At 42.9% G+C, this 26,809-nt stretch overlaps 1 protein-coding gene across 7 annotated transcripts; it reads left to right on the forward strand.

Annotated features, from left to right (window-relative positions):
- The first annotated feature begins 624 nt into the window (after window positions 1-624).
- ADRB1 (adrenoceptor beta 1) lies at window positions 625-26,159 on the forward strand. 7 transcript variants are annotated; one of them, XM_030941240.1, is made up of 6 exons: window positions 625-2,354; window positions 11,167-11,349; window positions 15,589-15,897; window positions 19,126-19,226; window positions 22,779-22,868; window positions 25,654-26,159. In XM_030941240.1, the coding sequence occupies exon 1, from the start codon at window positions 800-802 to the stop codon at window positions 2,240-2,242; it is 1,443 nt and encodes a 480-aa protein (XP_030797100.1). In that variant the 5' UTR covers window positions 625-799; the 3' UTR covers window positions 2,243-2,354; window positions 11,167-11,349; window positions 15,589-15,897; window positions 19,126-19,226; window positions 22,779-22,868; window positions 25,654-26,159. The 7 variants fall into 7 exon arrangements, 3 of the variants coding, with proteins under 3 accessions (XP_030797100.1, XP_030797101.1, XP_030797102.1); XR_004060123.1 differs by lacking the exons at window positions 625-2,354; window positions 11,167-11,349; window positions 15,589-15,897 and adding exons at window positions 11,801-11,851; window positions 13,293-13,437; XR_004060122.1 differs by lacking the exons at window positions 625-2,354; window positions 11,167-11,349 and adding an exon at window positions 11,910-13,437.
- The last annotated feature ends 650 nt before the right edge of the window (window positions 26,160-26,809 follow it).

Raw genomic sequence — 26,809 nt, forward strand, 5'->3', positions numbered from 1 at the left:
GGCGCTCCGGCGCTTCCTGAACACCAAGGTCCCCTCCGCGCTCAAGGGAGCTAGCGCTCTGTTACGCAGGGAACCCCGGCACTGCAGGTCGAGGGGATGCACAGGGAGCGGGGCGCAGCAGGCAGCCCACCGCCGGAGGCAAACGGCGCGCAGGAGGCAAACGAGGCGCAGGAGCGGGTGCGAGAGCGAGTGGGGGCTGAGGGGGCGGGGCCCCAGGGGGGAGGCCGAGCGCGGGAGGGGGCACGGGGAAACAGGGACCTGTAGCCAGCGGGCGCAGGAAGAGGTGCGTCCGCAGGAACCCGCGGGCGCACGGGAGGCACTAGCTCCATGATCAGCTCGGGACTCTCAGGAGCCGCTCAATTGCCAACGGGAAGGGGGTGCGGGGAGTTGGAGGTTGGTGGGGGGGCAGACCAGACGGGGGCGTGCCTTTGCCCGGATTGGCTGCAGGAGCCTGACGCCAGGCCCCGGGGGTTGGCTTGGGGAGTGGGAGCGGGGTGGGGTGGGTGCTGGGTGCCGGAGCTGCGGGCCCGGCGCGCTCAGAAACATGCTGAGGTCCCGGCGGCTCTTCCAGCAGCGGCAGCGGCTCCAGCAGCAGCGGCGGCGGAGGCGGCGGCGGCAGAGACAGCGTTCGGCTCCGGCGGGAAAGGCGCCCGGCGCCCATGCCTCCGGCCCCGCGCCGCGGCTGCCCTGACCCGGCCGCGACCTCCCTCTGCGCACCCCGCCGTCCAGGCTTCTGGGGTGTTCCCCAACCAAGGCCCAGCCCTGCCACACCCCCCGCCTCCGGCCTCCGCAACTCGGCATGGGCGCGGGGGCGCTCGTCCTGGGCGCCTCCGAGCCCGGTAACCTGTCGTCGGCCGCACCGCTCCCCGACGGCGCGGCCACCGCGGCGCGGCTGCTGGTGCCCGCGTCGCCGCCCGCCTCGTTGCTGCCGCCCGCCAGCGAAGGCCCCGAGCCGCTGTCGCAGCAGTGGACGGCGGGCATGGGTCTGCTGATGGCGCTCATCGTGCTGCTCATCGTGGCGGGCAACGTGCTGGTGATCGTGGCCATCGCCAAGACGCCGCGGCTGCAGACGCTCACCAACCTCTTCATCATGTCCCTGGCCAGCGCCGACCTGGTCATGGGGCTGCTGGTGGTGCCGTTCGGGGCCACCATCGTGGTGTGGGGCCGCTGGGAGTACGGCTCCTTCTTCTGCGAGCTGTGGACCTCGGTGGACGTGCTGTGCGTGACGGCCAGCATCGAGACCCTGTGTGTCATCGCCCTGGACCGCTACCTCGCCATCACCTCGCCCTTCCGCTACCAGAGCCTGCTGACGCGCGCGCGGGCGCGGGGCCTCGTGTGCACCGTGTGGGCCATCTCAGCCCTGGTGTCCTTTCTGCCCATTCTCATGCATTGGTGGCGGGCGGAGAGCGACGAGGCGCGCCGCTGCTACAACGACCCCAAGTGCTGCGATTTCGTCACCAACCGGGCCTACGCCATCGCCTCGTCCGTGGTCTCCTTCTACGTGCCCCTGTGCATCATGGCCTTCGTGTACCTGCGGGTGTTCCGCGAGGCCCAGAAGCAGGTGAAGAAGATCGACAGCTGCGAGCGCCGTTTCCTCGGCGGCCCCGCGCGGCCGCCCTCGCCCTCGCCCTCGCCCTCGCCGGTCCCCGCGCCCGCGCCGCCGCCCGGACCCCTGCGCCCCGCCACCGCCGCTGCCACCACCGCCCCGCTGGTCAACGGGCGTGCGGGTAAGCGGCGGCCCTCGCGCCTCGTGGCCCTGCGCGAGCAGAAGGCGCTCAAGACGCTGGGCATCATCATGGGCGTGTTCACGCTCTGTTGGCTGCCCTTCTTCCTGGCCAACGTGGTGAAGGCCTTCCACCGCGAGCTGGTGCCCGACCGCCTCTTCGTCTTCTTCAACTGGCTGGGCTACGCCAACTCGGCCTTCAACCCCATCATCTACTGCCGCAGCCCCGACTTCCGCAACGCCTTCCAGCGACTGCTCTGCTGCGCGCGCAGGGCTGCCCGCCGGCGCCACGCGGCCCACGGAGACCGGCCGCGCGCCTTGGGCTGTCTGGCCCGGCCCGGACCCCCGCCGTCGCCCGGGGCCGCCTCGGACGACGACGAAGACGATGTCGTCGGGGCCACGCAGCCCGCGCGCCTGCTGGAGCCCTGGGCCGGCTGCAACGGCGGGGCGGCGGCGGACAGCGACTCGAGCCTGGACGAGCCGTGCCGCCCCGAATTCGCCTCGGAGTCCAAGGTGTAGGGCCCGCCGCGGGGCGAAGACGCCGGGCACCCCGGGAGGAGGACAGCCCGGGCGCCCGGAACGACTTCCCGGGGGAACGAGGAGATCTGTGTTTACTCAAGACCGAAAGCAGGTGAACTCGAAGCCCACAATCCTCGTCTGAATCATCCGAGGCAAACAGAAAAGCCACGGACCATTGCACAAAAAGGAAAGTTTGGGGAGGGATGGGAGAGTGGCTTACGGATGTTGCTGGGTTTTTTCTTTCTTTCTTTCTTTTCTTGTTTTTTCTGTTTGTGGTCCGGCCTTCTTTTGTGTGTGCGTGTGATGCATCTTTAGATTTTTTTTTCCCCCACCATGTGGTTTTTGACACTTTCTGCGAGGACCAGAGTGGAAGTTGGGTGGGTTAGGGGAAGGAAAAAGCATTAGGAGGGGATTAAAATCGATCAGCGTGGCTCCTATCCCTTTCCCAGGAACAGGAGTAGTCTACCAGCCAGAGAGAGGAGAATGACAGTTTGTCAAGACATATTTTCTTTTGCTTTCCAGATAAATTTCATTTTAATTTCTAAGTAATGAGTTCTGCTGTCATGAAAGCAAAGAGAAAGGATGGAGGCAAAAAAAAAAAAAAAAAAAAAAAATTAACGTTTCAAGAAATGTTAAGCTCTTCTTGGAACAAGCCCCACCTTGCTTTCCTTGTGTAGGGCAAACCCGCCGTCCCCCGCGCGCCTGGGTGGTCAGGCTGAGGGATTTCTACCTCACACTGTGCGTTTGCACAGCAGATAGAAAGACTTGTTTATATTAAACAGCTTATTTATGTATCAATATTAGTTGGAAGGACCAGGCGCAGAGCCTCTCTCTCTGTGACATGTGACTCTGTCAAATGAAGACAGGACATTAGAGAGAGAGAAACAGTTCAGATTACTGCACATGTGGATAAAAACAAAAGCAACAACAAAAAAGGAGTGGTTCAAAATGCCATTTTTGCACAGTGTTAGGAATTACGAAGTCCACAGGAGATGTTACTTGCACAAAAAGAAATTAAATATTTTTTAAAGGGGGAGGGGCTGGGCAGATCTTAAAAACTAAAATAAAATTCAAACTCTACTTCTGTTGTCTAGTATGTTATTGAGCTAATGATTTATTGGGGAAAATACCTTTTTATACTCCTTTATCATGGTACTGTAACTGTATCCATATTATAAATATAATTATCTTAAGGATTTTTAAATTTTTTTTTATGTCCAAGTGCCCACGTGAATTTGCTGGTGAAAGTTAGCACTTGTGTGTAAACTCTACTTCCTCTTGTGTGTTTTACCAAGTATTTATACTCTGGTGCAACTAACTACTGTGTGAGGAATTGGTCCATGTGCAATAAATACCAGTGAAGCACAATCAAGATTATGTACTGTGTGTCTGTAAAGGGTCAGTGATAATGAAAAAGACAGCTTGTTTTGTTCAAAATATAGACTGGATTTCCCATAAGCTCTTTTAATAGGCTTTCATGAATCAGTAACATAGCAAAATGCCTCCAGACCTAAATAAGGTGTTTACCTACTGAGAGCTGCAGATTTGCCCTAAATTTTCACAGCCGGATTCAAGGTATTCTAGACTACTTGTAGGCACTTTCAAGATCCCATCTGCTGCACTTGACTTAAAAAGTGACATTTGAGATTGCATATCTCCTAAAAAAAAAAAAAAAGTGATGCGGTCATTTAACTCAGCTGCAACTTTTCATGGAAATGCAGGAAAGACTAACTCATTGAATGATCAGTTGCCTACTTGGAATGCAATAAGTGGCTTCCACGGCTTATTTTTGTTTTCCAATAGAAAATCACAGCCTGCAGATGATCAGTGTGTGCAGATTTTTCCAGAGGCTGTTTAGAATGAAAAATGCTTTCATGGTTAAGCAAAAATGTATAAAAGGACTTCTGAAGTAAATGTTTTTTCTCTTATGTAGTTAAATAGATCATTTTGCCAGAAGTTCTGGGTGGACAGATCATAGATAAAAGCAAGTGTGAAGGGATTTAAGTTTCTAACAAAATTACAGCACCCGAAGGATGGGGTATTTTTCATAAAGTTATTTCCTAAAGGAAAGGATAGTGCAATTCTGTTCTGAGATTAATTTTACATTCTCCAAAATACATTTAAAGTACTTACTATATTTTCAAATAAGCTTTTTATTTCATGACCATACAGTAAATAAGCCAAAGTAAAGAATATTAACTTCTGGCTTATGCTACACTTTAAATGAGCAGAGTATTCTCTAACAGGGAAAAGTTTAGACTGAACATTCTTTTTTGCAACGGCATACTCTAAAGACAAGGCAACCTTCTTCTGAGAAAGGTTAATGACGTAGATGTTTTAGAGACCAGCAGAAGGTTGCATGAACGGTAACAGCCTCAACAAAAGCTGCTATGAAGTTTAACCCCTTTCCAGCAAAAAATAAATAAATAAATAAAATTTAAAAAGGAAAAAGGAGAGCGTCTTTAAGAATACAAAGATAAATACTTAAAGAAACATGTTTTGAAGAATGTAAAATCAGTCTCAGGATGAAATGTCACTGTAATGTCCCTAGGAACCAAATATGGTTAATTTCTATCCACCCCCGACCATGAGTACGTAAGATGCATTTTCTTAGGGGTTTTGTCCTTCTTTGTTTGAAATACTAAACACAGAAGTACCAGGTAAATGCTTCATTTTCTTGATTTCCTATTTATTTACTTATTTTGTCTAGATGTCTTCACATTTAAATAAAAAAAATCTTCCCAGCCCAAAACGTATATGCAGGCCTGTCAAATCTCAGGTCTTAAAATCACTCAGGTCTTAAAATCATGAAAGTCCTTTAAGCTTTAAGAACAAATGTGTATAATTTAACTACTTAGTACACAGGTTTAGTCACTTTAGTGAGTTAGAGGAAACCACTATAATCTTGGGGCCCGTGTCTATGTATTGGCAGGAAATAGAAAAGATTTTTGTGTGATCTCCCAAGCTCTCCAACTGAGAATTACATGGATTCAGAAACAGACCATGTCAGTGATTCCAAATCCCCATGAAGACTACTTTTTGTCTCTTTTGAAGAAGGCAGCCATTGATTTATAATAGGAAATGTGGGGAAGCTGGGCTGTCAGTCCCAGTAGTGATGGCAGTGGAAGGAGAAAGCAGCCAGTCCTGCTTAATCTGGTGAGATTGTGCACTGCAGAAATAGGAAGAAGAGGGCATTGAGTGTGCAAAAGGGCAGCCTTACCCATAGGCTTGTGTGTATCAATGTACCAAAAGCATAAACCTTAAAATCAAAGCAGGAAAATCTGATCAAGATTCATAGATTTGCTACATTGGAAGTTACATTCAGGTTGAACACTAACAAGAACTCAATGGAGATTTTCCAGGATATATAAATTCTCTCTTCGACGTAGAAATATGTAATTGGTATAGCATATGGCTTCATCCTTTGGTGAACTTGCCTATATAAAACTTTGTAAATAGAGTTTATTTATTTGTTTCTTAGTCTATGCTTTCTTTGGAACTGGAATTATTAGTAACTCTTAAGTGGCTATTGTGAAATCTTTCCTTGTTAAGCACATTTTCCTAGCTTATTTTAATTTCACATTTTGTTGAATATGCCGACTTCCTCTGGCAGTATATAAAATTGCCAGACAGAAATTCTGCACCCAAAGTATCAGGGCAATATTAACGTTTAAGTTTTTTGCAAGAGGTTCTCAGCAAGGATCTAAAGAAAAATTATTCTACAACTTTTGCTGCCAGTTGTGAAAGACTTTTTAAAAAATATTTTTAACCAAGCTGGACTCACTCGTTTATCTGAAGGAAAAAAAACCTTAGAAGTAAATTAACCACATTGGCACAGATAATGTCATTTTATTTGTACATTTCTGGCATAATGTGCTGAGAAATACTAATTCTTTTGACTCCCTGCCAATTTTCTACTAATCAAAATGGAGAAGATATGCACTGTTTGGATTATACCTAAAAATAGTTGTGCTACAGTCACATCAGCAAATGGAATTAAATTAATTTCTCTTTCTTCCTCTTCACATACACCCTCTGCACCATTTAAATTTCCATCTAGAATATTGCTCCTGAATCTCATAATTTTTTATTCAATGCATCCCAAATAACATTGCTACACTGCAATGATTTTTAAGCAAACTCTATTGAACTACTCTTCCAGCAGGATAACATTCTCCAAAAAATGCCATGTTTAGTCTGCTGTCATTTAAGGATCCTCTACTAGATAGCTGTCATAATGTAATCAAAAAGGTAGGAATACTAGAAATAGATTCTTTGTAGGCTAATTTACCTCATCAATAGTCTTTTTACCCTTTTGTAGGTGGAGGACGATAGTGACTGAATCAATCAGATTCGATTATGTGGTCACAGAACAGAGAAGTGGTTTCAAATCTGATGGCTCTAATGACAGACTGCAAAAATGGTAGCTCCAAGAAGCTCCCACACTGCTGGCACTATCAGAGCATGATCTTTGCAGTAACGTTAGCAGCACCCAAGACAGCTTTGTAAGCAACTGCCTTTAAGCCTTTGCCTTCTCTTGGATGTTTGGCAGTGATCACGTTCCCAGCTTCTATACTGAAGATCATTCTTGTCTTAGAAACACCATACTCACTAGCCCTGTTTGGAGCACTTCTTTTTTATTTCTTCTCTCCTTTCCCTTTTTTTTTTTTTTTTTTTGAGACGGAGTCTTGCTCTGTTGCCCAGACTGGAGTGCAGTGGCATGGTCTAAGCTCACTGCAAGCTCTGCCTTCTGGGTTCACACCATTCTCCTGCCTCAGACTCCCGAGTAGCTGGGACTACAAGTACCCGCCACCCCGCCTGGCTGATTTTTTGTATTTTTTAGTAGAGACGGAGTTTCACCGTGTTAGCCAGGATGGTCCCCATCTCCTGACCTCTTGATCCGCCCGCCTCGGCCTCCCAAAGTGCTGGGATTACAGGCTTAAGCCACTGCGCCCAGTGTTGGAGCACTTCTTCAATTCTTTCTAGGACAGGGTCTCACTGTTGCCCAGGCTGGTAGTGCAGTGGCACAATCATGGCTTACTGCAGCCTCGACCTCCCAGGTTCAAGTGGTCCTCCCACCTCAGCCTCCTGAGTGAGTAGTTGGGACTACAGCCACGTGCCACCAAGCCTGGAATTTTTTTTTTTTTTTTTTTTTGTATTTTTTGTAGAGACAGAGTCTCCCTATGTTGCCCAGGCTGCTCTTGAACTCCAGGGCTCGAGCAGTCCACCTGCCTTGGCCTCCCAAAGTGCTGAAAATAGGGCATGGCTCACCACCATGCCCAGCCTTCAATTTTCAAATAAGCTAGAAACACCTAGAACATCTAGTTCTTGATACATTTATTTTCCTGGGAGCATGGATTTCTCACAAATCATTTCCTAAAGCTCTGATTTTCAACATCTCTCAACATTTACAGTTCCATTTTTCCTGTCTCCATATTCCCTTGCTAATAGCTGTTAATTAGGAGTAGCAAGACCACACTGTTTTCTTCCCACTTATGACACAAAACTTACCTATGATGCATTTTAAATGTCAAGTTTGGGTTTCTTCCTGAGAATTTCAGTATTGCTCACAATTAGGTGGCAACTCCAAGCAGATAACAAGTTAAATACTTGTTTGTATTTTCCTATCAAAGGTGTCCAGGATGAGCTTAATATTTGGGGTGTGGGACTATCTTAGCCTTTCTTTTTTCTGATATTGTCACTTCGTAACCATGTGACCTTGTCAGTCTCATTATCTTGGTTTCAAAAGGTAACATTAGTTGTTCCACCTTCAACTATTTGCAAATTAGTTTTGCTAATTATTATTAGGCTAGCTGATTTGTCGGAATTGTGGGTAAAATTTTAGGGGTGTGGAAAACTCTTTCAAGCAGATGGCCCACTGTGGCCACAATGGCTGTCTAACTATAGTTCCCACTGTGCCCAATGACCCTGGGGAAATCAATCAGTTTCCTTGCCATTCAGGTTCACTTCCTGCAAAGCCTGATCAGTAGCCTCTGTTTACAAATCTCTTTGAGATGCTATGACAGAAGTTATTTGCCTTGCAAAGTCTATCATTTTGAATACTTTCTCCTGGCCTCCTTTTCCCTTTCCTAGCAACTCCACCCACAGAAATCCCTCCGTCTTTTTTTTTTTTTTTTTTTTTTAATGAAAAGAACAACTAAGAATAGCAAAAATATATATAATAGCCCATGCATTCAAACAAATGGTCCTTCATTTTTTGTTGCACTTAAAATTCCACAGAAACCACAACTGAATAAAATAATCTTCCCAAACATCGGATTAAAAAACCTGTTTGCTCTGTGCTGAGCAAAGTGATTGTTTAACGATTCTTAACCCACAGCCACTTTGAGAAAGGAAAGCCAGTTTGGAAAATTACTCAACTCTACAATTTTGCATTGAGTTATAAATACTAAAAGCAACTATCTAGATTATTCTCCTTTTTCTTGGAATAGCAATTCAGAGATGAAACGCGCTGAGAGCAACAAGAGTTTATATTTTTGCACACCCCTCTTTTATGGGTTGCAGGGTATTGAGTTTTTCTGTTCCCAACCTAATAAACAGGAACAAATCTAAAGGAACTTTACTGGCTTACAATTTCTGTTATGTTAACTACAGGAACGCACCTGCAATCTTGAAGTCCTTGTAAAAAAATGCTGTTAAAGAGTAAACATTAATAGACATTCCAATAACATTTTCTTCACTCAAGAGATTTTTTAAAACCATTTTAAGTAACATTTTAGTAAGATGCTCTTTTTAAAGAACTCATTGCACTTAACTGATTTTGTGATCAGTTCAGAGATAGTATGTTTTTTTTTTTCTTTTCTTAAAATAGGCATACGTAAGTGAAACTGAGTCACTCAGAAAAATTCCAGACTCTTCAGCATGGGAAAGATCTTGATGTGTCTAGTAAACACTACCCCAGCCCCATGCAAGGTTATACCTAGATCAATGCGGATCTAGAGAGATGATCTGGTGAGATCATTTTGAGATTTAAAGACCTGGTCTACTGAATAGCCTATCCGATCAGCAAATGTTTCCTTTATAGCAAACCCAAATCCCTCATCCTGTTTTCACTCATGATTGATCTTAGAGAAATCTGAAAACTGAGGACTGAGCCACTATTCTATACAAAAATCCTTTTGATGGCCAGGCATAGTGGCTCACACCTGTAATCCCAGCACTTTGGGAGGCCAAAGCGGTGGATCGCTTGAGCCCAGGAGTTCGAGACCAGCCTGGGCAACATAGCGAAACCTCGTCTCTGCCAAAAATACAAAAGTTAGCTGGGCATGGTGGCACGTGAGTGTAATCCCAGCTTCTCAGGAGGCTGAGGTGGGAGGATCACTTGAGCCCAGGAGGTCAAGGCTGCAGTGAGCCCTGATTGTGCCACTGTGACAGAGTGAGACCCTGTCTCAAAAAAAAAAAAAAAAAACCCTCTTGATGATACACATGTAAAACTGTGACACCCTCTCCTCAGCTTTCTATGCGCTCAATAATTCCATTTCCATTATAAACAACTTCAAATCTATTCATTCTTTCTGTTGTTCACTCGGGAATCATTTCCAGTAACAGGGATTCCTCTTAGAGACAAGAAAGAACAAAACATGGTACATAACGTTAAGTTCAGGCCTGGTCTGATGTCATCAATTCCTGAAATCATGCTAGTAACTTTTTTCAGTCACCAGAGTCACAAAGCTCTGAAGATCAGAAGAAAATATTGTGCAAAGTGAAGAAGTGTAACACGAAGATTAGTAAATCTTCACAGTACTGCAAAAAGCATCCTGTAAGCATGGAACAAAACAGACAATATACATTTTTAAAATGTAAATTCCATTATAGATAATTTATGTTTTATAAATTATAAAATATATACTATTTTTTAAAAACATAAAATTTTTCTCAGACAAGGCAACCAATTAAAACCCCCTCCCGAAAGGGCACATGTTTACAACTCTCTTCAAACCTTTTGAGTGTTAATATACCTAAAGCGACAAACACATTTTATGTTTGTTTCTTTGAGATGGGGTCTCGCTCTGGCACCCAGGCTGGAGTGCAGTGGCATGACCACCGGTCACTGTAGCCTCAATCTCCCAGGCTCAAGCGATGCTCCCATCTCACCCTCCCCTGAGTAGCTGGGACTACAAGCATGCACCACCATGCCTGGCTAATTTTTGTACTTTTTGTAGACACGCAGTTTTGCCATGTTGCCCAGGCTGGTCTCGAACTCCTGAGCTTAAACAATCCACCAAGGCTCAAGTGATCTTCAGCCCCCTGAGTAGCTGGGACTACAGGCACATGCCACCACACCCAGATTTTTTGTTTGTTTTTGTGGAGACCAGGTCTCCCTATGTTGTCAGAGCTGGTCTCAAACTCCTGGGCTCAATTGATCCTCCAGCCTTGGCCTCCTGAAGTGCTGGGATTGCAGGTGTGAGCCATCGTGCCCGGCAGAGACAAAATTTTTCACATTATATGTGCTGGGAAAACACCTGGGAAGTGTAATTATGTAAGGGATTTCTGTGATTAGTCTTTTGTGATTCATATATTCATCTGCTCTTAATTAAGGGTATCATGTACTGAGTGAGTGTGCTGTATGGGATGCGCCCAGCCTAAAACAGAGCCTGTGCCCAAAGCAGTCACACTGTGGTTGGGAAGATTAGACATCCATGTGTTGAAAAATGACAAAGAATGAGGCAGGTGTGGTTGAGTGCCAGATGCTTGGGCCAAAAGTAGGGCTCTAGACCAGTGCTATCTCATAGCAACACAATGCAAGCTATATATTTAATTTTATATTTTCTAGTTCAATTAAAAATTAAAATTAACAGATAAAATTAGTTTCAATATGTAATTGATCTAAAACATTTTTATGAGATACTTCACTTTTAAAAATACTGAATCTTTGAAATCTGATGTGTATCTTACATTTCTAGCCCATGTTAATTGGAACTAGGCACATTTCAAGGGCTCAGTAGCAGGAGAGAATGGATGGTAGAGTGGCGTAACCTAGAGGCTGGATAACCACGTGGACCTTAGATGAGGAGAGAAAACCACACGAATGGCCATTCCAGGGGACGTTATAAGGAGAAGAAAACTGCATGAACAAAAACCTAGAGGTATGGGGAGTCAAGAAGAATGGTCAGACAATGAATAGGCAGTTGCAGGTACTTCATTTTGATAGAGTAATTGGAGATGAAACTGGAAAGTGGTTTGGGAACAGATCAAAAAGTTTATGTAAAAGCGTCGAACTCTAATCTTCCTAAAAGCATGGAGATTTATAAGCAAGAGTGTCAGGATGAAAACAGTGTTTTAGAAAGATTCACCTGGCATCAGAAGGCATGATGGGTAGATATTAACATCTCACTTAATCTTCAAAGTAATTCTGAGTTAGTAAATTTAAAAATCCCATTGTACAAATCAGAAAACTAAGATTTACGTAATTTCATATACGTGAACTCATTATTAAATTGCTTTTTTTTTTTTTTTTTTCTGAGACAGCGTCTCACTGTCACCCAGGCTGGAATGCAGTGGTGTGATCTTGGCTCACTGCAACCTCCACCTCCCGGGCTCAAGTGATCCTCCCACCTCAGCCTCCCAAGTAGCTGGGACTACAGGCAGGTACCACCACACCTGGCTAGTTTTTGTATTTTTTGTAGAGACAGGGTTTTTCCATGTTGCTCAGTTTGGTCTCAAACTCCTGGTCTCAAGCCTTCAGCCTGCCTCAGCCTCCCAAAGTGCTGGGATTACAGAGGTGAGCCACTGTGCCCGGCTGACCTTTTTGACTTTTATGTATCAACTTCAGGAATTGACTCAGAGAAACACACTCCTACCAAGCAGGTTTCCCAGTGCGTAAGTATGAGGGCCTGTTAATTTCCCAAGGTCATGCCCCTATGGAGGTAATGCATATGAGCTGAGGCAGTTTGTTCACGGCAACAGGTGAGCAGAGATAAGTCTAGGTGCCTGACTCCTAAGTTAGTCTCTTTTTCATGTCTCCAAACTACTTGTCTGTTCCCTACCAGACTAGAGGTCCCTTTAGAACTTGCCTTTTCATCTTTAACTCTGCAGTGCCTGATGCATTACCACCTACACTCTGAATACTCATTGACTGCATTCTACTAGAGTCAGAGAAACAAGCTCTCTAGCTCCCACGACAGTCCAGGCACATAGTGGTAACAGGCCTCACTAGGCCTAACTAGGGCAAGAAGATGTGAAATAACCCTCTATTTCTTTTGTACATCCAGATTTCCACTATTCGACACAAAGAATAGTTTCTCTAGGAAAAGTGCTAAGCCTCAAATTGCAATGTATAATATATGGGACAACCTCTGCTGGTGTACAGGAAACAATGAGGTTTTCCAAATATGTCTAAGAAATGCACTTATTTCTACAAATAGCACGTCGATTGTTGGAATTCTGTACCTAACCAACATAAATTCTGTGACTATGAAGGTGGTATATACTGTATGAAAATGTACATCATTATTTAAAAATAGGCATTTCACCAAAATTGCTAAATGAGAACTACGTGTTCTAAGTTCTAAGTCAGTTGTCAATGGGAAAAATACTTGATTTACTTGCCACTTATTGTATTATAACTTAAATGGGATTCTTTCCTTTCTAACTGAGAGATCCAAAGACGTTGTTCTCACTGGACTCTACGGGGAAAAAAAAGCCCCGTCCCAAGCCCCAGTGCGTTTCCTGGACCCAAACAGTCATTGTACCTAAGAGAGCAGATTTCATTTCATTAATGTACAGATTTCTATTTTAAATGTTACTTTTGCCTGTTAATACTGTAAGAAATAATATATCCAGAAAAATATATTTAGGGCAAACAAACATCACAGCCCTCTCAAAGTTTCAAAACAGATGCACAATCATTATCTTCCCATCTTAGCACAAAAGCTGGAGTTTATATGGAATCTTCAGCTGGTCCAAGTTATACGGATCTTGCCTTTTGACAAAGCATTAAGACTTTACTTGAGATTTTTAAGTTGCAGGTGTGTTCTCAATAATGCAGAATTCATTTTAAATAATATTATATTTTTATTCCCTTACCGAGATTATTGTTTGCAAGAAACTCAGTGTTGAGGTTTCACACTGGGAAGGTGGGAGCCAGGCAGAGGCTGACATGAGGAAACCTCCATGGGCCATGACCTTGGGACATTTGCAGGCCCCCTGCTTCAAACACTCAAGAAACCTATTTGGTAAGAATGCATTTCTCTGTGTCAGCCCCTCAGATTGATATATGAAATCAGAAAGCCACTTTAATAATTCACAAGGTAGCGGGTCACAAGTCCTATTACACACGCTGTGAGCATGACCAAACATTCTCTGTCTATACCCAGGGAAGACAGTTACAGCCAAAAGGTTCGCAGTAATCCTGGGGTCAGAACTGAGAAGCCTGGTTGCAATGACTTACCAGTGCATCCATTTTTACTGTGACCAAGAACACTGGAAGTCTGCTGGCTTTGAGACCAACTCTTTCCTAGATAGGGACTGGATGGGCACTGCCAGCAGTGGACTCTCCTTTTTCTGTCACCAATAGCCAAGTGCCCCTCCCTTCTCCGCCCCATTCCCCAGTAGACAGATTCTTCCTTTATAGAAGGCGAGACACCTAAGCAGGTCAGTCAAGTTGTGTTGACCTGACTGTCCCTTTACAAGGACAACATGTCTTTGCTCTCATCCATTATTTGACTTAGGAGGGCTGGCAGTCAGGAGGTGGTTTTGCTGCTTTCCCTCCAACTCTTGAGATTAAAGCGCATCTCCCATAGAAAAGCTACTGGTCCCTTTTCTACATTATAGGAATCCGGATACTTGGTTCTGTTAATCTTGCTAATGGAAATAGCATTGTTTCCATTTTATTTAATGATATAGCTCTTTTCCTTAAATGCGTTAAACATGTCTAACCAGCATTCAAATATTTCTTTCTCTGATCTGTATGTCAGATGAATTTGAATTGGAATTACATTTTCCTGATCCATACTGCAGAAACATCTAAGCTAACTGTGCCTCTGAAAATGCCACACTCAGGTCATCCTAGGCTGGAACTCTGGACAGATGTCTAAGATGTGAATCATGTTTATGCAGGGGATAAAAATGATGGTTTTTTGATGGCACTGAGGAATTGGGTTCAATCTAACACATATTAGATTACAGTTGTAGAGAAAAGTTTGAAATTTGTGGCAAAAAAGATGATTGTACTCTTAGGCTTTTTGTTTCCAACCAATGTAATAATATATTGTCGTCTTACTGCAATTATAATTCAGTAATACAAATACAATTTGTAATCATTTATTCATTTGTTTTACCTACTATGTGCTGGGCCCAATAGAGTATAGGGCAAGGCAGACACTGTCCTCAAAATCAGGAAGCAACTGTAGCTAATGTTTCCTGGCACTTTTGAAGAATTAGTAGAGACAAAGTAAACAAGTGCTTTTTAGAGTTCATTTATCAGAAATCAGAAATAACTTGCTGGATGTCAGTCCAGTTAGGAAAGATGAGAAAAGCATTTTATTCCTTTTTAAGGGTGACCACAAAATCCATATATTGGAAATGTCAAAGTTAATATTACATATTAATTACATGCATTAATTATATTACACATGCATATATATGTGTATATATGTGTATATATATGTATATATCTTTTTAGGTAAAATATATGGGATAGTCCCACAAGCTCTTATCTGAGGCCCCGTGGGGCAAGATGTGTTTTGGGATTTCGAATCTGGGGATTTTAGGAAGGTAATATGGTTCATGTACTAGATATTACATAACACCTAAGCAGATATCAGATATTACATAACACCTAAGCAGGGTCCAGATCAGCATCTTATAATCAAACATTGGTGTCTCTACTGTGAAATGTATGATTATTCACAGTAAGTGGGTAAATAATGACTATAAATAGCCTTATACCACTTCAAGTCAGATCTTGCTGCCAAATGAGTTCAAGTAAGGTCACGTTTGCTGCCAAATGAGTTATGGAAAAAAAACTCTTATCTTCAGAGCTTTCTGGATTTGGGAATTTGGAATAAGAAGTTGTGGACCTGTATTATGGAATGTTCCTTTATAGAAAACCATCTACTGTTTAGGAAAGGCAATAAAATATATTTAAACTTACTAGTTACATTACATCAATTGATTTAATAGTAATACTATTCAGCAATTAATTAATTTGAGGAATAAATACTTATTTAAATAGTGGCAATTCCAGGGAGATTTTGAACCAGCTAAGGTTACATCCTGTTAGCAGGTATTAATAGCCAAAGGCATGATTGTGATGCAGGGACAACTATTTTTGGAAACAATCCATAGTAGTCAATATATTATATAGCCAACCTTCTGTTTTGCAGAGACCAACCTATCAGCTAAGAAAATATCTTTGGTGAATACAATGCTGATTTCAAAGAATCTCAGAATTGGAAGTGACCTTAAAAAATCGCTATAGCCCAACCATCTCTCAGGGCAAAGATTCTTCTTATTCTTGAGGCATCAACCCCTTTAAGATTACAAAAGAAAAGGAAAGAAAAAGAAAAAAGGCTATGATCTTCATCCCAGAAAGATGCACATAATCTACATATGAAAATCATCACAATTATTTTCAAGGGGTCCATTAAGAATTCCTGCCTTAGATTCTTGCCGTATTTGAAAAGAAAGCTAAGGTAAAATTTCACAGCAATCTTAGTACTGTAAAATAAAGAGAGCTGCTTTATTTTAAGCTGCCTCATAAATTACCTGTGGTCATATGGCTTAGTGTCTTCTCTGACATTTATCTCAACTTATGATTTTCTATGCAGTATTTATAAGATAAATATTTTGAACTCATTGTGACCCTTTTTTTTTTTTTTTTTTTTGAGACAGAGTCTCACTCTGTTGCCCAGGCTGGAGTGCAGTGGCCGGATCTCAGCTCACTGCAAGGTCCGCCTCCCGGGTTTACACCATTCTCCTGCCTCAGCCTCCTCAGTAGCTGGGACTACAGGCGCCTGCCACCTCGCCCGGCTAGTTTTTTTGTATTTTTTAGTAGAGACGGGATTTCACCGGGTTAGCCAGGATGGTCTCGATCTCCTGACCTTGTGATCCGCCCGTCTCGGCCTCCCAAAGTGCTGGGATTACAGGCTTGAGCCACCGCGCCCGGCCTGTGACCCTTGTTTTTATCTTAAAGATTGGAAAGAGGAAAAGTAATGACATTTTAGCTTTTCTCTTTGTATTTTTACATTCCATATCATCCATAACTCAGAGGGGTGAAAAAAGAAAAAGAAATCCTCTAAGGAAAAGGCCTAAAATGTCCTACTGGTAAATGTGTCAAGCATCAATTTTCAGTTTGACATTAACTGAGAAAGGAAATGATGAAGTAAATTTTCTAACTGTTGAGCTGTCACAGGAAAAATGATTTATATTAATCTCTGGCATGAAATCATGATTTAGATTTGTCAGTATTAGGTACACAATTTCTTTTTTTTTTTGACATTTATAGGAGACTGAGGGGAGGTTCTGGGTGTGTTGCAGTGTACACTTCCTTCTGCACTTTCATCTGAACTGTTTATGAAGGGCGTCCTTTTCAGCCTAAGTGTCTGAAAGAGGCTCACCAACCTGCCAAGAGGCAGTGCCATGGCAGATCTGCAGGAGTGCATGAACCTCCAGCCATACTGATTTCTAAGTGAGCAATGGCTTCCTCCATGCATGGACAGGAAAACTTTCCTTGAGCTTCTTTCCATTTAATCTAGCAAAATGAAACATAAATGGTCCCAAGTACAAGCCAGATCCCACCTGAAGTCTCACCTGTTAACTTTGCTCCATCCAACAGCTTGTCTCATTGTCTTCACTTGCACACAAGGCCAAGCCAGGGAAACACCGGGTAGGCTGGAAAAATAAGCCTAGGTGATTGGTTTCTGGCCCATGATGCAATATTTCTTATCAGGTTTTGCAACTGGGCTTTGGCTGGGCCTCAGCCCAGAGTCTCAGGAGAATGGAGAGCTCCTCCTTAGATTAAGTGGCCAAGGGGTGTGGAGGTTTTCCTCTCACATTGTTACCATTGAGGACCATTTCTTCTCCCCTCCCAGTAGGAGAAAAACACTCAGTCATAATAATTAATGTGCTTTGGAGCTATTTGGTGTCAAAAAAAATGCCATGAAGATTATAGAACACAGAATCTGAAACAACCTTGAGAACAGTATGCTGAGTCAAAGAACCAGACACAAAGGGCACATCTTGCATGATTCCATTTATATGAAATATCCAAAAAAGGCAAATTCATAGAGACAGAATGTAGACTAGTGGTTGCCAGGGGCTGGGAGGAGGGGGAAGGAAGGGTAACTGCTTAATTGGTCTGTGGTTTCTTTTTGGGGTGACGAAAACATTGTGGAACTAGATAGTGGCAGTGGTTACAAAATCTTTTGATTATACGAAATGCCACTGAATTGTGAGCTTTAAAATGCCTAAATGCTGAATTTTATGTTATGTGTCTTTTATCACAATAAAAAGAAAAATCCTATAGGGTTCTTTTCTATTAGGCTCACGATTTGTTTAGATCAACAAAATCATGTAAAACCAAAACTGGGGAAGCTATTTTAATAAAAGAGAAAGGAAGAAAATTACTGTCACCTGAACAATGGTGAAATATATTTTTATCAGAGTTTAACGCATGCAAGGAGGAATCAGTCTTCATAAGCCAATGTGATTTCTTCTTTTTACAGATAAAGAAGTTAAGACTTTTGTGGTAACCTGGTCTTCAGGAGCAGACATCTAGATTTGAGTCTTTTTCTGCCAGGTTTATGGGCTATGTTACTTAAGTGCAGTTACCTGGGCTCTCAGAACCTCAGTTTCCACATCAGTAAACTGAAAATATCTAGGGCTGATCTTCCGAAAATATCATCAGACCTCACGATTCACCAAAGCCAAATCAATTAGAAGTTACTTCGAGAAGAAAGAATACCACCATGACAAAGTCTCAGCAGTGCCTCATAAGAAGGAAGTCAAAATGGATATTTATAGGGTTTCGGCACCTAGGGGCACATATGATTCACAGCAGGTCTTTCAAGGTGCAACCGGTTGAGATTGGGCAGGCTTTGCAACATAATAGTGTAAGATTGGCCGGCTTAGCAGCACAAAGGTCTTGAAGCAAGTCTTGACAAGTGAACTGTTGTTTGAATAGCCAGCTGCTTGCCTGTTGTCTCAGATTAATTCCTACAGGAATTTTCTGAAGCAAACTGTGCAGTTATTTATTGATTGACAGACTTACTCCTGTTGAGGGAAGGGTTCCTGGAACAAACAGCTAAATTGTGATAACACAGGTGGTCTCAGTTTCAGTCCTGAGTCTGTCATGTCTGATACTGGCTGGAGTTCCCAGAGATGCTATGGTCACGTGTCAAGCACATAGCCTGGGCACTCAATAAATCCTTCATTTTTCCCCAAAGCATCACCACCATTCCCTCTCAAAACTCGCTCCTTGATAGTGAATCTCTGTCAGAACTAGAAGCAAGGTTTGTGCTGTACAGACTGGAACCCTTCCTGCCATCCACTGTTGGACTGGCCTCCACTTCTTTGGTCAAAGGCAAATTCATTCAGCTACAATAAAAAGTCCCAAGTCTTTTCACCACTCTGAATGAGGCAGCAGCAGAGCTCAGGGTTATGATGCTGACAGACAGAGGCCCTAGGTTCCCTGTCGCTTGATTTGTGAGCCTCGGCCAGTTATCTCCCTCTTTCAGCCTCACTTCCTCATCCAGAAGATGAGGACGATTGTGCTTAGCACACAATACATATGCGGCTAACTTCTTTAATTAAGTAAATTGTTGTCTTAAATTTTATTTAAATTTTTTTTCTAAGGTTGCATAAAGATGAAATTTTCTTGTTTTGTTTCCATTTGTTTCCGGTTGTCCCTTATCTTCTGGGAGGACCTGGGTTACGGCTCCCTGGACATGAAGGAATCAGTCTTTCAAGTGGGATCCTGGGCCTGACCTGTTCAGAGGGAGAATGCAGAATCTCATGGGACAAGGTGGGTGCAAGGGACCCACAGACAGATTTTTCAAACCAAAGGTTTCACATTTCTTAGATAAACATGACCAGGTCTAAAAATATCCATTCTTAGCTATTCTCCTCTTCTCTTTTCCTATGACTTTCAACACCCCTCATGTGGTTGAAATTTGTAGCCAGTCCCATTCAACCTGCTTTGCTGCCTAGGGTTCAAGTATAACAGAGGTTTTTTGTTTGTTTGTTTGTTTTTGTTTTCATTTTTGCAGTTTTATTTGTATAAACTAGTAGTTTTCTGATCTACAGAATCATCCACATCCATATGGCAGGTCAAATACATGCTATCAGAGATTTGTGGATAATTCGAATTTTGAACACTTCAAATGGAAGCTTTCAGAAAAGGCCCCTGAACTGGGGATTGGGACCTGCATGGTTCTAATTCTCTCTGCTCCCAGTAAGTTTGGGGGAGTAATTTTATATCTGGTAACCCCAGTGTTGAATGTGCAAAGGCTGCTGGTTGAACCAGGTAACTGCTAAGGTATTTTCTTAGCTCTGATTAATTGTAATTACCCTACTTTTAACCATTGATATTAAAAGTTCAGGCTTTCCTTGAAGGCAAATCCCATCACTTTCTCAGGGGTATTAAAAGAAATCCAAGTTAATTAATTAATTTGTATCTTTATATCAAGAAACATTTATTGAGCTCCAACTAGAAGCCAGGTACTATGTCAGGTCATGAGGTCATGGAAACCCAGGGTGCTGGAGACCTGGAGGAGGGCGTGACCAACATAAGTCTCTAACTCGGCAGGTTTACTGTGAGACCCCCAAGGAGGGAGCAGATTCTAACACTGGCTGGGACAGTCAGGGACAGCATCACCCACAAGGTACCAATGGATAGTGGATAGTTTTTGACAAGATGTAAAGCACATTCCAAGCAGAAGGGAGAAACTCTCAAAGGCTTGCAGGCAAAAAAGAGCAAAGGACGTGGTCTGTGTTCCAAAGACAGCAGGAACATTTGCATGGCTGGGGCAGAGGCTGCCAGGCTGGCCCAGTGGGAAAGGATTCCTGATAACAGGCAAAAGCTGGATTGGGAAGGAGTTTATATATCTTAATAAGAATTTTGGACTTCATTCTGTAGGGAAGAGAGTCACTGAAGATTTTAAGTACAAGAATAACTGGGTCAGATCTGAGTTTTTTCACAAGCAATCCCCAGTCACAAAGGAGATGGATGGGTGGAAAAAGAACTAAAGAAGATGGCAAGAGAAGGTCATCGATTTCAAAATGGGAGACAGGTGGAGGAGCAGTCTGGGGAAGTTCACAGTAAATGGATGTGTGCTTTAAGACTCTTGCATCTGTGGGGGTGCGGGGAGAGATGGCCACCAAGCAGCTAGGAAAATAGATTTGTGCTTCAGGGAAGGGTTAGAGAACAAGGGACTTGTTGGAGGGACTTTTCACTTTTAACTTCAGGTTAGAAGTTAAATGCGAAAACAATCTAATACCCCAAAAACACCCCCAAAATAAGTAGGAAAATAATGATGAGGAGAAGACAAATGATGGGGAAGAGAACAGTCATTTCTACAGTATTCCTTGGGCTGATTTTCAAAACGGCAAGTCTTTTTTACATGTTGAAGGATAAATACCTCTTTTTGATAGCCAATTTAGGCATCATATGAATATAATAATGGCCTCATTGTCTGTAACTCAACACTCTGCCATGATGCCCTGAGTAACTGTAAATGCTCAAGATGCACAGAGATGCAAGATCCAAGGATACATCTGCATACGTCCACTGAAGATCACATTTTAAACCTTAATAGCTTAATAACAGATAAGAAAAATATAGATTTCAGTATTATTAAATATATATGCATGTGTATCCATATATGTGGTGTGTGAGTGGTGTATGTGTGTGTGTTCATATTCTTTCTCCTCCTAGGAAAAGACGCTGTATTAGCTCAGGTGAGTTGCCCAGGAATAGCTAGGAAAAGGTCATGCTCTCCTTCTTCAGAGTTTCAGCCTGTTGTCCTCATATGCCCAGTTTATGCAGGACTTTTCCCTACATCATCAAAAGAATGTGTTTGGCACTGGGGCCTCAGTATCAAGCAGACAACATAGTTCTTACTTACTTTAGAAGTGCAACTGGTAGAATAAAGAGCCTGAGAACCGGAACTGCTGCCAGAAATAGCAGGGCAAATTCACCCACTTCCAAGAAGGTCACTCAGTCTCAGAACAGGGTGCAGGCAGATTGAAGCAAATTCTTGGCACCGCCTGTGCCATGCCTGCCTGTTGCATAATGGACAACCCTTAGTTCCCTTGATTGAGAGTGCTGGTGTTGACCCGGCATTTTCTGTTCCTCTCTATTATATCACTTTCCAGCCCATGTCCAAACAATCACTATTGTCAGTGACCTTCCCTAATAACTCAGTCTCTCTTCTGTATTTAACAGCTACCTGTTAAGAATCCTATTTTTAACAAACAAGTATAACCTAAAAGCTGTCATCTGTCAGGTTTTAAATGTTTGTTAAAAAATAGGAGTCCCAAACGTGTAGCCATTAGGCAACAGAAAACCATAAACAATGGGAAGAGCACGCAACAGCAGGAGACGTTAATCACATCTGACTTCATTACTGAACCTCCACTTTGGAAGAGCCACAGTCAGTGGCAACTCATGCAGAGTTGGAGGGTGATTGCTCTTAACAGAAGCAGTTCTACTGACCTTCAGGAAATTATGTCCTGAGGACATCCTGCTCACGTTAATAAATGAGAACAATGCTCTTTTGGTGGAGGGAGAGGACCTGTCCTAGAGTAGGAATTGGAAAAATAAGATAATGTCTCAAGAAAGATGCATAACTCAGGAGAGTACTTTGAAACCATGGCTAATTTTTCCTCTTTTAATTAGCACCACACGAACTGCTTTTATGCATTACATCACTTGACCTAAGAGAACACTGTGAGGCAAGTACTGTGTTGTCACATTTTACTGATGAGGAAACTGAGGCTTAGAGAAGGTCAGATAACTTGCCTAAAAATACAGAGCTGGGAAATGGCTGTATAGGACTTCAGGAACCCAGGCACTTTCCATAGAGCCCACCCTCTTAACCACTCCATTCTATCTCCTACCTATGATCCAAAATGCCCTTTTATGAAAACTGAAACAGAAGCACCACCTCTCCACCCCACTGCTGGACTTTCTGATTCAAGCCACACTTGGCCAAGAGGGTGGTGGCAACCTGGGTTCCGGTCAAGAGAGAACTCTCTAAATCATCCTCCAGTTGGGGAGTGAAGGTTGCAGTTTGCTCCATGGCCTCATTCTCTCTGATTCAACACTCCGCCACGATGCCCTGAGTAATTATAAATGCTCAAGTTGCACAAAGATGCAAGGTCCAAGGATACAGCTGTATATACGTTCACTGAAGGTCACATTTTCAACCTTAATAGCTTCTGTTTTTACCCAGGCCCATGACTCCTTTTCTTTTCTCATGCATGATAGAATATGTGCTTTTCTTGCTGAGCTATACCCTACGCATTTCCTTGGTCTTACCTTCATAGTATTTTTCCACTATTTCCTTTGATTTAGGGAAATTCAAGCTTTCAAATCTGCAGAGCCCTAGGACATGGGAGACTATTAAGTTCACTAGAGCAGAAGATCTTTAAATAGAAGCCCCTGGTAAGTTGGATTCTGCATCATTAATAATCACCTGGAGGACAGAGGAACAGAGTCCCGCTAATTGACAATCACTCAGAAATAAATATAAAAATCTCTGAAATGCTAATTGTTAAGTGTTTATTGAGGCCCATCATATGCCTGTGCTGAATACTAAAGTACCAAAACATTTCCAAAGAACTTTCAGTCTGATTGTACTCCAAAAAATAGAGGCAAGTATGATATTATATGTAATCAAGTGTGAAAATGTGCACAATGTGGTTCAATTGATGGCAGTTTGTTGTATAATCATGTTTTGGTCACACACCTACAATATAAAGGGAGCTACTATTTTTCTCAGTTAAAATTCAAATGAAAGTCCATAATTTTCTGTGAGAAGCTATGACATCACAATAAAGACACTGATCAGGATTTTTTTTCTTGCTGGCATTTAGATTTTTTTTTAATTTGAAGGTCTTTTAATGTCTTTGAAATATTTAATAAGAAATGCAGTTACTATTAAATATGCAGTTATTAGCCACAGATAGTACTTCTCATTGTAAATAAAAGTTATTTTCCCAGCACCTACTTGCTCCTTAAATGTTATTTCAAAAATCCATTTTGTATGATGATACTGTTCTTAAGATTTTACTTTTGGAATCCAAACAACAATAATGTTCCCTTTCTCCCCGTGAAACGCACCTGTTAGGAGCCCTGATGACACAGAAAGAATTCTCAAGGTCTCCTAGAGAAAATACTCCATCAACTTTACGGCTAACATGAGATTTTGAAGAAGGGAAGACAAGTGCAACCGGTTGAGGACGGTGCACAGAGGGCTTCTAAATTCTTCTGCAGTTTGTAGTGCTACAGATAAGTTTTTCCATGGAGCAGTCCAACCTCTGTTGCTGCAAGATCTGTTTTTTTTTTTTTTTTTTTTTTTAAACAAGTCAGTAAACTAACTGGAACTTCTGTTAAGTCTTGTGACTCTGTATAAATGGGTGCAGATTTAACTTGACACGTTAATTTCTTTCTAGAAAACAATTTATATTCATAGAATCATGGAATCCCAGAGAGGGAAGGGCCTTTGCATTCAGCCGGTCCAAACACCAATCTCGAGCTCATATTGTTCATTTCAAAAGCAGTCTGTGTTCCAGAGCAGCTGCGCTCAGACCCCAGAGGCTGGTATTTTGCACGTCCTCTGTCCCGTCGGGGTCGTTCAGGATGAACATCACTCGTTGGTGATTATTTTTGCTGGGTGGTATGGACAGATTCTGAGTGATAGGTTGGTAGTTTGTGAGGATTAGAGATTTTGAAAAATACTCTTTATAGAGATCCCATGTTATTATTTTCATCTCTGTGTGAGGAGTCCTAGGCCTAGAAAGACCAAATGGGCACAGCTTGAATCCAGGCCAGGGAGCTCCAAAGCCTACGCTCTGATGCTCTTTCTGGCAAACCACACTACTGGGATATTTTAACAAACCCAAGAAAGAATGAGGGAAAATAAGTTTTTTTTTTTTTTGAGACAGAGTTTCGCTCTTGTTGCCCAGGCTGGAGTGCAATGGCACAATCTCAGCTCTCTGCAACCTCTGCCTCCCGGGTTCAAGCGATTCTCCTGCCTCAGCCCCCCAAGTAGCTGGGATTACAGGCGCCTACCACCACACCTGGCTAATTTTTTTGTGATTTTTGTAGAAACAGGGTTTCACCATGTTGGCCAGGCTGGTCTTGAATTCCTGACCTCAGGTGATTCACCCACCTTGGCCTCCCAAAGTGCTGGGATTATAGGCGTGGGTCACCATGTCTGACCTTTTTTTTTTTTTTTTTTAAACAGGGTCTCACTCTGTCACCCAGGCTGGAGTACAGTGGGAGGATCTCAGCTTACTGCAGCCTGAACCTCCTGGGATCAAGCAATCCTCCCACCTCAGCCCCAGCAAGTAACTGGGACTACAGGTGTGCACCACCATGCCCAGCTAATGTTTGTATTTTTTGTAGAGATGGGGTTTTGCCATGTTGCCCAGGTGGGTCTCAAACTCCCGGACTCAAGCAATCAGCCCACCTCTGCCCCACAAAGTGCTGGGATTACAGGTGTGAGCTAAGGCAAAACAACTTTTTAAAAAATAGATTAAAATGTATTATTAGCATGGAGAACTAGAAACTGATTTTTGGGGGGTCACCCAGTAGCTACAGGTATCTACCTCCCCTGCCCCGTATTTCTACATTTTTCTTTTCTCTATATAAAAGTCTATACTTTCAAAAAATTCCAGCATGTAGTTTTATTTTCGGTCTCCCCTAAATATATGCAGATTTGACAGATCCCTTTGCCAGCCACCCATGAAATCAGATGAGTAATTTCAAATTGCAGGGCTGGAAAAATGACCAGCACAGAATAAAGACATGAGCTGGCAGCCACACAAGACAGATCTCAAAAACGAGGAGCAGTAGCTGAGAGGCTAAGAGAATCTGTCCTAGCCACAAGTACTTGGAAAACGGAGGAAGTTGAATCAGGTAGATTGCTGTGAGTGGGAGATTAGGGAGAAATTAAATCTTGGAGTGCCCAGTAACTGTTTGGTGTCAGGTCTTGACAGAACACAAGCTCCCACATGCCTGGTGACCAAGCAAATTAAGACAGTCCTGGCTTAGGCTGCAGACAGGAACAAGAGAGAGAAATCTGATGTCAGAATAAAGGCCTGATTGGCAAATTAAGCTGAATCAAGGTGAAATGACAGTACGGCAGAAACTTACTTGTAATTGACCTTCCTTCAGTCTACGCTCCCACATCTTACACATGCACAGTAAAATATTTTTTCACTAGGAGCTGTTGTGCTGATTTTATAGAAAACACATGGAAGACGGATCCCAGCGAGGGAGAGGAAACACGACAGTGATGAAAAGGAAAACCGGGTCCGTAACTGGGGGCAACCAGACGTTACCAGCAGCAGCATCGGGAGGTTTCTGTTCGACGGATGATTCATTTTCATCCAAGAATTAAACAAAGGAACATCAGATTTTATTTTTGAACATTGGAGTTTATGATTGTTTCCTTCTGATAACAGCTACTTCATTCATGGTCCACCCATCCATCATTTGGTTCTGTTGAGCTCAACTGGGTTTTCCTTTTCCTTAACATTTTACATTTTGTGGAACAGAAAGGTGAAGAGAATAGAAAAGTAACCATAATTAGAAACAGATATCTATGTACCTGCCACCTACTGGAGCTGATTAATATTGACATTTGGCCATATTCATTTCAGAGCTTTTAAATGTTTTGTTGTTGTTGTTGTTTATGGTTTTGTTGTTGTTGTTGTTGTTGTTGTTGTTGTTGTTGTTGTTGTTGTTTGAGACGGAGTCTGTCTGTGTCGCCCAGGCTGGAGCCAGTGGCATGATCTCGGCTCACTGCAACCTCTGCCTCCCGGGTTCAAGCAATTCTTCTACCTCAGCCTCCCGAATAGCTGGGACTACAGGCATGTGCCACCACGCCTGGCTAATTTTTGTATTTTTAGTAGAGACGGGGTTTCACCATATTGGCCAGGCTGGTCTCAAACTCCTGACCTTGTGATGTACCCACCTCAGCCTCCCAAAGTGCTAGGATTATAAGCATGAGCCACTGTGCCCGGCCCTAAGTGTATTTTTAAAAATAAAGATAAGTTAAGCCTCCTTGGTTTCTTACCCTGTACTAGTCTCCTGTTTTTCCTCCCCAGAGCCAGTCTCGATCATGAATTCAGTAGGTTTCCTTTACCAAGTTGTCATACCTGTTAAAATATATATATGTATGTATATATGCAGTATACACATAGATACATCATAGAATATTGTCTTGTTACTATTTTTTTCTTTTTCTTTTTTTCTTTTTTTTTTTTTTTTTGGAGACAGGGTCTTGCTGTGTCCCCCAGGCTGGAGTGCAGTGGCTGGATCCTCTCTCACTCCAACCTCCACCTCTCCAGCTCAAGCGATCCTCCCACCTCAGCTTC

This window comes from Rhinopithecus roxellana, chromosome 11 (genome assembly GCF_007565055.1).
Source record: "Rhinopithecus roxellana isolate Shanxi Qingling chromosome 11, ASM756505v1, whole genome shotgun sequence".
NCBI classification, from domain to species: Eukaryota; Metazoa; Chordata; class Mammalia; order Primates; family Cercopithecidae; genus Rhinopithecus; species Rhinopithecus roxellana.

Excerpts from the sequence above, each read along its gene's own strand:
- ADRB1 (XM_030941240.1), top strand. The coding sequence starts at position 800 with ATGGGCGCGGGGGCGCTCGTCCTGGGCGCCTCCGAGCCCGGTAACCTG.